At 38.0% G+C, this 14091-nt stretch overlaps 1 protein-coding gene across 1 annotated transcript in view; it reads left to right on the top strand.

Moving 5' to 3' along the window:
* The window catches only part of LOC126474722 (intermembrane lipid transfer protein VPS13B), a 205982-nt gene that overhangs the window by 27272 nt on the left and 164619 nt on the right, over nt 1–14091 (top strand). The window contains exons 3-6 of the mRNA XM_050102201.1: nt 2415–2592; nt 2710–2815; nt 7063–7247; nt 13395–13498. Coding sequence (XP_049958158.1) covers nt 2415–2592; nt 2710–2815; nt 7063–7247; nt 13395–13498 — 573 coding nt within the window. The remainder of the gene's footprint in view (nt 1–2414; nt 2593–2709; nt 2816–7062; nt 7248–13394; nt 13499–14091) is intronic.

The raw sequence follows: 14091 nt of genomic DNA, 5'->3' as shown, positions 1-14091 counted from the left end.
TTTGTGGCATTTTGTACAGTTATTGAACACTCCGTACTTTTAAAGTAAAATTGTGGTAGATGTCATGTTGCACATCTCTTCATAACTGTCAAACCAATCTCAAATAAACACCCGAGAAAGATGATGACAAGATCTAGATTAGAAATAGTAACATACTAAACAACTAATTTTCAAATACATTCACTTACATGACATCACATGCTCACAAAAAAATAATGTCATGAATCACATTCAGTTGGCCTGATGTAGTAATATGCAAGTGTTTTTATTATTATTATTATTATTATTATTATTATTATTCCAAGCTGCATCTGAAAAGTTCAGTGAATGGCCTGTATGTCAACAAGCACTCCCTGTTGTCCAGATGACCGAAGTGGAGCAGTGGTGTATGCTGCAACCAAGTCACTGTGAGAACTTGTATTGTTGTAAAATGAAGCGCTAAATGGAACAATACATTAACATGAAATTTTGATTCAAATTAAGTAAAATGAAAATGGAGACTCAAGGAGTACAGTGTTGAAGCAGTGAGTAAAACGTGTGTGTTTGAGTGTTTTAAATGCTGTAGAGACAGAAAGGAAGGTGTCAAGTATGAGCCGCATTTGGGTTGACCATCAATAAGCACAGTCACAGATGACATCCAACAAGACAGTGTAAGTACTGCTGTTCATGAACTTTTAAAAAGGTGGAAGCTATGTGCCCCGTTTGTACCAAACACACTAACAAATTAGCAGAAGCAAACTCTGATGAAAGTGTGGAGATTTCTTTGACATATCTGACTGGAATCCACAATTTTTGGAAACCATCTTCATAGGAGATGAGTGAGACCTGGTGCTACCATACAATCTGGAGACCAAGTGACCATCAATGGCATGGTGTTCATCATCTTCCCCACCTCCCAAAATAGCCAGCTGATAAAAACAAAGATAGCCAGCTGATAAAAACAAAGATTAAGATGATATTGATTGTCTTTTTCAATAGGAAGGTCTTGATACATCATTCATTTCTACCCAAGGGCGAAACTGTCAATATGGAAGTTTTGAAATGGCTACTGCAACACTTCTGGGAGGGGGGAGGGGGTTGGTAAGAACTGTAAGTGAGTGGATGGTGGAATTTCCTTCATGACAATGACCGTCTGCACACTGCAATCCATGTGCTCAACTTTCTTGCTCAATACATGGTGACTGTTCTTCCTTATTCTCCAGATTTGCCACTGGCAGATTTCTTTATGTATCTCCACCTTAAATTAACCTTGCAAGCCTTATACTTCACAGACATTGGGGACATCAGACAACACGTGGCCACCGTGCTTTGATAACTGATTCTTAATCGACATGTAGTGCTTGTTAGGGAAGTCTGGAATGCTGGAGAAGGGTTATGAGATTGTTTGCATAGTAATTGCAGGTATGTGAACATACAGGGTATCACAAACAGTATACAGACGGTAGACGATCAGAAATTGAATAGTTTGAGGTAAGGGACATTGCGTGTCAGGCATGTGTCTCTAAACTGTTTAGATTTCTTAACAATCAGTTGCTTGCCATATCGGTGTTGCGGTGCTACCGTAATAAATACACAGAGGTGGAGTTTGCCACTGTGTATAGTGCATGACCGGTCGTTGAGACTGGTGCAGCTGAATGTAGTGTCCAGAAAATTGAGTGACTGTGCAGAAAGAAGTTTCACTGCAGTTTCTCAATGGGAATATAAGTTGTTGCAATAAAATCAGAGAGTTTGCCGAGAGTCTCAAGAAAGAATTTTTTGTACTGTAGAATTTAAGCAGATTACATTTGATTGTGTGGAGGAGAAATCATCCATAAGATCACGTCAACTTAACTATGAAATACTCTTTTAGAGGAATACAATGTGGAGAGTACTGATGAAGTAGCATGTACCCTCCAATCATAAACAACATGAGCAAGCTATGGAACCATATGATTTTAATCACAGAGTTGAATTGTGTCAGTGGAGTTTCCAATGGAGTACCACAGAGCTGAATTACCTACGTTTTGTAATCTTTGTGACCTTCAATTGTTACTGTAAGGTTCAAGTTTTTTGTCAATAAAATGCTAAAGATTCATTCCTAGCCATTAATTCATTATCACAGAGTTCTGTGTTTAGAATCATGTCCTGGTCATATGATTGTGACCTTAAAGTTCTTGTACACTGTATAAATATCTTTATGTGATTATGTTTGGTAAAGGTAAATGATATTTTTAAAGATTTTGTGTGAATACAATATGAACTTGTGAGCCTGTTCATTATTTATATATGACAAGTACTGCGACACTTTGTGCCTGAAGATTACGGTTTCTGTAAAATTCAGTAGCTGAACTTGATGTAGAGTTGGACTATCATACTGAATTTTGTCTTAGTTGAGTCTGTCATTAAAATGTATACCAATAGTTATTCTGTTGTAGGTTTCTTTATGGGGAGGAGATGCTTCCTTTCACAATCTGGAGCTTCGACTTGAAGTCTTGGAGCAAGAACTGCAGCTGCCATTCAGCTTTGCAAGTGGTCACATACATGAACTCCTAATTCACGTACCTTGGACGAAGTTGAATTCTGAACCTATAAGCATCACAATAAACACTATTGGTTGGTTTCTCCAAAAATGCTTAATGAATTTTATTTTGGGTGTAATTCAAGTTTCACGTAGATTGTAACAGGATTAAAATTTTCCACTAGTTTGGATCTGTGTGCCCTTTTTTTCAGAATGCATTTTGAACTTAAAAAATGAAGATACTGTGTGTCCAGAAGCAGCCGGTCATTCAGGAACTACCAGTGTTGCCGCAAAGGAATCACGTAGGAAACCAAGGAAGTATGTTTTGTCATTTTCTTGCAATTTGGTGTGCCGAAACTAAGCTGTTGTTTTAGTGTCTGAAATGCACCTTGCTAATTTTAATCATAATTGTTTGTTCAAATAAATGAGTGAGAGAGAAAACTCAGAAAATAAAGAGAAATGCGTAGATAATTTTTGGGACAGCTTTCTCATCATATGTGCAGATTATCTAAACGCATCTAGTGCATCATGGTTTTTATTTGGTAGACACAAACACACATGAAATAACATACTAAACATAAAAAATTAAAGCAGTTTAATATGATTGAATTATTGAGTGAAAAGAGAAGGGTTTGTGATTAGTTTGATGATGACTGACTCCACAAAATGGTCTCTTTATCTTGTAATCCTGACCCCTCACAAGATCATGCATCAGTTTCACCAGTGTTTTTTTCAGCCAACGTTGCTTCCACTTAACATTCTGCATTGTTTTGCGCAACTGCCTATTTACACGGTCCAGTCACAATAATGTGACCACCACCTATGTTTAGTGTCAGCATGGGATAACCACTCACAGACAGTAGCTGGCAATACTAGCAGTGGAGGGCATATATAGCATATCGGGCGATGCAGAAAATGACACAGTCATTGTCGTAATATGGAAACAGAGTGATTTATATGATATACAAAAGGACATGATCATTGGCTTCTGACCCAAGGGTGGTGGAAGCATTTCTGAAATGACTAAGTTTGTAAACTTTTTGTATGCTACCGTGATTAAAGTATATCACGCATGGCCAAATGGTACTAGCCAAATCTAGTGCCAAGACAACTGTGGTACACCACAGGCCATAGATGATGGGTGAATGATGGCTGTGTACAGGCTAATATGTGAGCAACTGTTGAGTAAGTGTCTACCCAGGTGAACCAAAGGTTTCTCCTCAATGACTGTTCACTGAACATTGCTGTGTATGGGTCTCCACAGCAGGTGCCTGGTTCATGAACCTATCCTGACTGCTGTTTACTGATGATGAAGGCCAGAGCCCATCATTACCAAAACTGGATATCCACTGTGTGTCAGCAGGCGACCTTTTCAGATTAATCACATTTTATGCTCCATCGGACAGATGATCGCTGACATGTAGAGCGAAAAAGCCTGAAAGCAAACAAGGAGGAAACATTATGGTGTGTGCAATGTTTCTTGGCGTTCCTGGGTTGATATTTTCATTCTGGAAGGCACAGTAGAGCAACACAAATATGCATCTGCTTAGGAGACCGTGTCCATCCCTACATGCAGTTTGTTTTTCTTCGGCACAATGTCTTCTACCAATATGGCAACACGTCACACAGCTCACAGTGAACTTGTGTGATTCAAAGAGCACCAATATGAGTTTACCATACTCCACATTCCACGAAACTCCTCGGATTTAAACTCAGTCAAGAATCTGTGAGACTATCTCAGTTGGGCTTTTTGCACCATGGATCTTCAACTGAGAAACCTAGCACAGCTGGCTACAGCAGTGGAGTCATAATGGCTCCACATCCCTGTTGGTATCTTGCTGGACTTATCACAGTGGGCTGTGCTTCAGAAAGTAGTTATTTAGTCCTTTGACAGGTGGTCACGTTGATCTGGCTGGACGGTATATGTGGCATAATAATGTTTTCAGATTGATCACCAACATTGTCAGCTAATTTAACATCACTATCATTGTTTTCTGCAGATGAACAAATAGCAGTAATTCCGTTATCAGAAATCATTGTCACTTTGCTTCCAGTCATTTACATCATTAACACATATGTCTAAGCATCCTGGCATCATGGAATGTTTGCAGATGCATCATTGAACTCTGGTGGCTTCTTGCTGGAATATATTCAAATGAATCACCGAACTCTGATGGGTCAACATTTACATCATATCTCTTATTCAATGTACTAACTGCTCCATTGGACTCACCAATTGCCTACCCTAATTTTTCCAGGACTCGATTATTGTTGACTCAGCAGATTGTCCTTTGTAATCAGTTTGAAACAAAAGTCTTCATTTTCTTTTCAGTTATTCATTTAATATGACACTGTTGAAATTCCATCATCAAATTCAGCAGCAATGTTGGACAACTCCCGTTATCCACTATATGTAGTGCATACAAATTTTTGTCTCTTGCCACTATCTACCACTGCCTTTCTCTTCTGTGTCAGTTCACAGCCAACAGGAGAAATATGGAACTGTACAATTCTATATTAATAATGAATGGACACCATTTAGTTCCATTATGATGGATGTGGAGAAATTTTGGGCAAAGTTTAAACTGATCGTAAATTGTGCTACAGAATGGTATGTGCCAAGGAAGTATATTAAGGATGCAAAAGACCCACTGTGGTTTAATAATAAAATTCAGAAAATGCTGAGGAAATGGAGATAGTTGCAATCTCAGAAGTGTAGACAGCCAGAAGTTATTAGAAATTCACACATCTATAAAAAGGCTGGTTTGTGAAACATACAACTTACACTGTCATACATTAGTGAAAGATCTTGCTGAGAACCCAAGAAAATTCTGGTCCTACATAAATCTGCTAAGAAGGTGAAAGGCTTCTATCCAGCCATTCATTGATCAGTCTAGTGTAGCAATAGAAAACAGCAAACAGAAAGCTGTAATTTTAAATTCCACATTTAAAACATCATTCACACAGAATGATCATATGGACACCATCATTTGGCCATCACACAGTCTTCTCTGTGGAGGACACAGAAATAGGCATCCCTGGCATTGAGAAGCAACTGCAACAGTTGAAAACAAATAAGTCATTTTTATAGAGAGTACTCTTCAGCATAGATGCCATACTTACCTCACATTTATCACGAATCTCTCACCCAGTATGAAGTCCTAAATGACTAAAACACTAGTGGATCCCATATATACAAAGAGTAAAAGAACAGACCTGTAAAATTACAGACGAATATCGCTAATGCTAGCGTGCTGCAGAATTCTTGAGTATATTCTAATTTTGAGTATAGTAAATTTTCTTGAGACAGAAAAGCTCCTGTCCACAGATCAGCACAGATGTAGAAAGCATCACTTGGGCAAAATTCAGCTTGTACTCTGCCCACACAATAGCTTGTGAACCATGAGCAACAGGCAGATCCATACTCCTAGATTTCATGGAAAGTGTTTGACAAAGTGGCATACTGCAAACAGTTGATGAAGATCTTAGTATATGGAATAGGTTCACAGATATGTGAGTGGCTTGAAGACTTTTTGGGTAATAGAACCCAGTATGTTGTCTTAGTGAGTATTTATCAGAGACGGGTATTCCCAGGAGTGTCCTTGGGAAATGTGATAGGACTGCTCTTGTTCTCTGCATGTAAACTATCTGATAGATGGGGTGAGCAACAATCTGTGACTGTTTGTTGATGACACTGTAGCTCGCAGGGAAGTGTCATCATTGAGTGACTTTAGGAGTATACCAGATGACTTAAGAGAATTTCTGTATGGTGTGATGAATGGCAGCTGCTCTAATATGTAGAAAAATGTAAGTTAATGCAGATGAGTAGGAAAAACACTCCTGTAATGTTCGAATACAGTATTAGTGGTATTATGCATGACACCATCACAACAATGAAATATCTAGACATAATGTTGCAAAATGATATGAAATAGGAATGAGCACGTGAGGTCAGTTGTAGGGAAGGCACGGTGGTTTTGGTTCATTGGGAGAGGTCCAGTAAAGTATAGCTTGTCTATAGGGGAGATCAAGTATAGAACACTTGAGTGACCCATTTATGAGACTTATCAAGTGTCTGGGATCCCCACCATGTCAGATCAAAGGAAGATATTGAAGCATTTCAGAGATGTGCTGCTAGGTTCATTATTGGTGGGTGTGACTATACTTCTGGAGTATGAAATACCGCAATGTACAGCTACAATACTATTAAGAAAGAAAGAAAATCTAAATGAACCAGAGATCTGAATTAATAGAACCAAATAAACAAGTCTCCACCGAATATGCATACAATACAGCAAATCTTTTGTTTCTTAAGATATGCAATCCGTGAACTGTCTGTGTACCGATTTGTTCTGCAACCAACTAAAATACCTCTGAATCAGATAGTTTCGTAAAACCTCATAAATAAATGTATAATATTTAACTTTTTGCATTTTTCTTAGCTGTTTCTTATTTAAGTTTCAGCGTTTGATTAGTATATGGTTTTCTTCTACTTCATTGTAAGTGTTTGTATTGGGCTTGTGTATTTAGGATTTATACTTCTTACAGTTTCTGCTCTGTTACAGCCAAGAAAACATTTCTGCACCTCCAGGATATGTTCAGAGTATGGTCAATAGGATAGTCAGTAATATTAATGTCCAATGTAACAATTTGATTTTGAAATATGTGGAAGAAGACATTGTTTTGTCAGTAAATGTGAAAACTGTGACTCTTCAGTCTGCGAACAATGAATGGAAGCCATCATTCGCAGGTCAGATATAATGTTAAATATTTTGTTTCACCTTTAATGCTCTGTAAAACTTACAGTTGTTAGTGTTTTTTGAATATTAAGCAGTATTTTGCACTACATCCGAAAACTGAATGTTAATTTTGCCATAGTACTATGACTATTAAACAAAAGGAAATATTTTCTTGTTAGTGTTGAATATAGATATGGGATTTGAATATGAAATTACCATGATTAAGACAAAAGGTCGGGCTATGCTATCAATTAGTGGGTGCTCAGTAGCATATGTTTTGGGAGAAACTGAAGTTTGCATGTGTATCTACGATCACCGTTGTAGTAGTGTGACAAGAAGTGACCTTTGTTTTGCTATGTATTCTGTATTCTTGCTGTCTATTACATGCATTTGTATCAAACACAGTAGATGACAATGTGAATTCCAACAAAAAGTAATACAGTAATAAGCCTTCAAAAATAGATTTTAACATTAAAATACTTCTGTGTGGTGGTGGTGGTGGTGGTGGTGGTGGTGGTGACGGCGGTGGCGGCGGCGGTGGCAGCAGCTGTGGTGGTGGTGGTGGTGGTGGTGGTGGTAGTAGTAGTAGTAGTAGTAGTAGTAGTAGTAGTATTTTCTATCTTTATATATTTGTTTAATGGTAGAGTATTTGTCATATTGATACATTGAAAATAAATAGCTCCAAACATACATACACACAGACTATCTGTGCCTTTATGAGGATAGGACAGCTGGTCCACCATGGCTTTGATGAAGGAATCAGCCCAGCATTTGCCTGAAATTATTTAAGAAAACCATAGAAAGCCTAAATCAGGATAGAGCTGCCTCATTCAGTTTGCCCTTATTGTACTACCGTGTTCTTTGACCTACACACCATTTGCACCACATAACTTATTATATAAAACATAGTTTAGCACTTAATGGCTGCACATACTAAGGACACCTACTGTTGACTCTTGGACCATGAACATGCTGATGTGCCTCTTGTACTAACTGCAGACCAGTAAACATGCAACTATGCTTGATGCAAGTCTTCATGCTCGTTCCAACTGAAAAACTGAGTCAACATCCCACCCTGATGAGTGAGATGTTGAGCTCAGGAGAATGGCAAAACAATCCTATTATGTGCTATGTATTTTGGCACATGAGTTTCTTGTAAAAGTATTATATTTTTATCGTGTGTTGTAACATGACAGGTTGTTGAGGTTATCCCCTTTCCTTATTAACTGCTACTGTGAGTCCTCTGAGTAATCTTTAACTGTGTAATATCCATTATTTATGCAGAATGGTTTAGCTGCCTGTTTAAATAGATGTATTTTAATAATCTTTTTCATCTCCACAGACAATGTGTAGTACAATTCTAATCTCTGATATAAAATGCTGTTTTGATTCCCCCCCATACATCTCCAGTAAATGTAAGTCCAAACTGGCTCCTGTTTCAAGATTTTGCAGAGAACTCTTTGTGAAATAGTTAGTAATGTTAATTTACTCATTTGGTGCAGTAAGAATACCCAGGTTTTCAAATAGTTCTTTACACTGAGCCCAATTACTACTTCTAGTTGTTATTCTTATAGCCCTTTTCTGCAATTTAAATTAATTGTGTCCATGTTTTGTGCATTTGACCCCCAGAATAGCAGCCCATAGGAAGAACTGAGTAGGAGTAGTATGTCACCACAAGAAACAGATTGTTACAAACTGATGATAGAAGTGTAAGAGCATAACATACTGATGACATCCTTTTGCCAGGATGGATGTCTTGCTTTATTAGTTCATTGGCTGCCAGTTCAGAATGTCTACGCTAATTGTGATCAGTTTTCTATCACTTTAAAATGTGTGCCACGTCTGGTATAAATACATGATCGCCAACCCTTTAAGGTGATGGTGGTGGTGGTGGTGGCGGCGGTAGGAGGAGGAGAAGCAGGATGTGCTGCCCGTTTTACCTGACAATGAGAGAAACTTGGTACAAATTTCAAGATTGTGTAAAATATCTGATTTGCTCTGTAAATTGTTAGGAAGGCCTTTTTCAGGTGCATTGTTTCATCAGTGTTTTTTGTTATAAGTGATCAGCCAGCCACACGTCTCTGTGCCATCAAGGTAACGAGCTACAATAATTTCATCCAGTTGCAATAACTCTGAGAGTTGTAAGGTGAACTTGTGTTATCAGTAAAGTAAGAAATGTAAGAAATGAAGTGCAAGATTCATCATTTTTATTAGAAAGTGAGAAGTTCAGTATTTATTGAAAATATGTTTTTACTAGCTGTGCACATGCACCCCCCTCCCCCCCCCTCCCCACTCCATCTGCCTCCTACCTCCATGCAGTCACAGCACTAAATTACATGTGGCTGAAGAGGAAAGTTTCTGTACCAGCTGTTGAAAGTAACATACCTGGAGCAGGTGTAACTAAGACATACTACTGAAAACTGCTCATGATGTTTTTCCCTTTAATAAATTTGTCAAGTTTCGTGTTATTAGGTTTTTGTAATATTTGTAACTTTAATGACTGGAAATTCATGAAGCATCAGTTTAAAATCCACGGAGCAATCATAGTGTTTTACCATTATTCCAATGCTCTCTCTCTCTCTCTCTCTCTCTCTCTCTCTCTCTCTCTCTCTCTCTCAAATGAATCACTAAGTTAAAAAAAAATCAAATTAAATGAAAGCTTGGGGGATTTCTCATTTTTCAACTAAGTGGTAACTTTTAGTGGCATTAGTCAATTATTCATTGCTTTATTTCAATTAACACTGTATTCATAGATTTACAGAATCATTAAGAGTCAACTAAAATCATATTTGCAATAAGTTGTATTGTAATATCAATTTAGAACAGCTCCTTTTTCTGTATTTTTATAATACCAAGCTTGTTCTCTTGTTGGAAGCTTGACCTTTTGCTCGTTCTTGTCTTCCATGGTAGATAGTCTTTGACTGTCTATCTGTACTCTTCTCCAAATGTTGACTTTCTCCCTGTCTCATTAATGCATGGAAGTTCATTTATATGACACATATAAAAAATTTAATGCATATTTTGCAGTGTTATATTTATTGATTTTATCTATTTGTTTTAAAACTTATTTTTACACTTTATGTTCTTTTTTCTTACCTAATATTGTGAATTTAAATGCATAAATTCTGTGTACTGTTTACCTCACTGACAGTGAAACTAAACAGTGGAAAGTCCAGGTTGGAATATCCTTTCCATAACTGTAGATGGCAAAACTCACATTTTGATAATGGCTGTTCTGTTTCAAAACATGTTGTCTCTACCAGTCATCCCAGCAGTAGCTGATCAGTTTTCAGCATTTGATAAATACTTGTAGGTGTTTCTCTTGTACTACACACACACACACACACACACACACACACTGCAACGGTATTGTACTCATTATTTATTATATAATGTGTTGTGCTAGGAATAAAGGTTGATGATAGGGAGTATCATTCTGTCAGGATGACATATTAAATGAAAAGTGGTACTACTTTATAAGTCATAAGCAATTTTTTATGTTTTAATATATCTATTACTAGAATGATTGACAGTAAGTTGTCATTGCAATACACACACATGTACTGATATTTATTGCAACAAGCAGAAGTCTTCAGGAATTTCTTAGTTGTATTCTCAAAGAAGTGATGATCATCATAGTGGAGGTCATGAGAATTCCTAGGAGCTTGAATGTTAGTCTGCTTTAATGGAGCACACTTATGCAGGAAAACGCTAATTGTTACTTCTTTTCTTGTTCTATTCTTAAAATATGTTCACTGTGTAAAATTGATGCATTACCTTGATTGTTGGAAACAAATGATGATTGTGATTTGTGGTTTATTGCAAGTGATTATGAACTGTTACATGACTACGTTGCTGCACTTTCATTATTGTACAAAATTATGCTTTAATAAGAACAATTATCACTCAATTATCAGTTCCAGAAATGAAATGAGTAGAACAGTAACAATATTCCACAGTAAACATTTCATTCCAGTTGCTTTTTATTGTAATCATTATTGTGTTTACCTGTAGCACAGTTGTTAGATATTAAACTACTAATGAGAGATCGCAGATTACAGTCCCTGGTTCGTCTGTACCAACAGTAAGTGAAGAATGTTAAGCCATTCTTATGATTTAGATTAAAAATTATGCTATAGCTCTTTCCGTAACAGAACAAAAGCGCGCCCAGTTGGCCGTGCGGTCTAACGCATGGCTTTCTGGGTGGGAAGGAGCACCTGGTCCCTGGCATGAATCCACCTCAGTTACACTATGCCGGCGATTGCTGTGCAAACAAGTTCTCCACGTACGCGTACACCACCATTACTCTACCACGCAAACATAGGGGTTACACTCGTCTGGTGTGAGATGTTCCCTGAGGGGTCCACCGGGGGCCGAACTGCACAATAACCCTGGGTTCGGTGTGGGGCGGTGGAGGAGTGAAGTGGACTGCGATAGTCATCGTGGGGTTGTGGACCACTGCAGCTGCGGCGGGGACGGAGCCTCTCCGTCGTTTCTAGGTCCCCGGTTAACATACAATACAATACAACAGAACAAAACAATACAAGTGTATACATGCCCACAGATCAAGCACTGTGGCATCCAGACAAGCCATTGAGCTTAATCTGCTTTGTTCGATTGTGTATCATAGCTACATAGAGCTCAAACACTTGAACTGCTTCAGTGGGAAAGCAAATTTTCCAGTGACTACAGTTCTGATGCAAGTGTCGTTACTTATGGTAGAATCAGGGCTGCTGATAGTGAATTGAATTCTTAGGCCGTATTTCCATGTGTATGTTTCACTTTTTCCTTCTTCATTACATTTGTGGATTGCTCCAAAGGTTTTCCCACATGTATATTTTCTTTTCTTTTTTTTAAAAAAACTGTACTGTTTTCCTTCTCAGAACTTACCCCGCTCTGCTCTCTGCCTTCCTTCAACATAAATGTCATTATGCTATCTTTTAAAGTATGTTATATTCTGTGCCCACCTGGCTAGCCGTGCGGTCTAATGTGCTGCTTCCCAAGTATGAAGGCATGCCAGTCCCTGGTACGAATCCGCAAGGCAGATTAGTGTCGAGGTTCAGTGTGCTGGCCAGCCTGTGAATGGTTTTTAAGGTGGTTTTCCATCTGCCTCAGCAAATCCGGTCTGGTTCCCTGTCTTCCGTCTCAGTTACACTATGTCGGCGATTGCTGCGCAAACACTGTCTCCACATATGCGTACATCATAGTTACTCTACTGTGCAAACATTTGGGGTACACTCGTCTGGTAGACACACATTTGGGGGGGGGGGGGGGGGGAGGTCCACTGGAGGCTGAACCATGCTATAACCCTGGGTTTGGTGTGGGGTGGCGGTAGGGGTGGGTGGACTGCTGTAGCCTGTTGTGGGATTGTGAACCACTGAGGGCTACAGTGGGACGAAGCCTCTCTGTCGTTTCTAGATCCCCGGTTCAATGCACACAATGTTATCTTCTGGTATCTTGCTCTGGATCATTGTGTGATAGAATACAGTGCCTAAATATTTACATTTTGTCTCTTGAGTTGCTATACTGAAAGTGTGTGTCTGTTAGTATGACAACATATTGCTTCTAACCTTCCTCCATATTTTGTATGCATTCTTAAAACTGTCAGCAGTTATCATTTTCAATTTAAACACCAAACATGTGCAGTGGGGCTCTCTTTGTTGTAGTGCTAGTAGTAGTAGTAGTAGTAGTGAATGGTTTATCGCAGTCAGACATTGATGTTAAGAATAAGTAAGTGAGTAGTTATGTCGAGTCCAGTAATGAGAGGCAAAACTTGTACTCTCAGTTTTTTTGAACCATGTGTTCCCCTGTTTGGTACAGAACATTCAGTAGGACATTGCAGGCTCTCCCATTGCCTTTATATATGTCTTTTTAAGGTTATGTCTGATGATTGTGCAATGTTGATAATGATAAATCACATGCTGTTCCACTTATGTTCTGAAGCCAGATGTGAACACACAATTTCTCCTCTTATAAAGAGATGGCAGATAGTATCACTATTATGAGTATTCCTTGTGGTTTTAGTTATCACTGTAGATCCCTTTCAACATCCATGACACTTATCTACATACAAGGGAATAGAAATATGGCCACATTGGAATACAAGAAAGTGTTAATTGTGTAGTGAACCATTTCATTTGTTGCTTTATTTGTTCCAGATGTTTCATCTGTGGATGTTACACTCAGGAAAGTAGTTTCTCTGACTGACCTTACAATATGCCTTGATAAGAGAAATGCTTCAGGGAAGATTGAAATGTACCAGGTAATGACATTACTATATTATACTATACTATTCTATACTGTTATTACTATTCTTTATGAAACAACCTTGTAAATGATTTAATATTTGTTAGTATAAAATATGTGGAACTCTTAACTTCAGTGCTAGAAACAATGTAGCTTCACAACAGAAAAGTAATTGTTGTGTATTGTATTGTTTTAATTACTATAGGAAAGTTTCATGGTAAAGAAATGGTTCATGGTAGAACTGACAGGCAAATGATTTCCAACAAAAAATGCTGCCAAAGTGTAACTGTACATAAAGCTACAAAATACACACGTAGATAGAGTAGAAGGCACACAAATGTGTTGAACAGACATGTGCAACATGCATATTGGACAATGTAGTATATCTGAATGTATATTTTACATATTTTAAAACATATATTAATGAAAAACAAGTAACTTCAAATAGTGTGAATGAACCTGTCAGAGCATTTTTTCCTCCTAGTATTTTATGTAAGGTTTTTGATTTTAAAAGCATGAGTCCCAATAAAACATGTTGCAGTGCCATGAATATCTGATCTTTCATGTCTCAGTCCTATCCAAGCCCTCATCTTCAGTTCCACATCTAAA

The sequence above is a fragment of the Schistocerca serialis genome, chromosome 4 (genome assembly GCF_023864345.2).
Source record: "Schistocerca serialis cubense isolate TAMUIC-IGC-003099 chromosome 4, iqSchSeri2.2, whole genome shotgun sequence".
NCBI lineage: Eukaryota > Metazoa > Arthropoda > Insecta > Orthoptera > Acrididae > Schistocerca > Schistocerca serialis.
The sequence above is the reverse complement of the archived record's forward strand: the minus strand, read 5'-3'. Positions and strand labels throughout refer to the sequence as shown.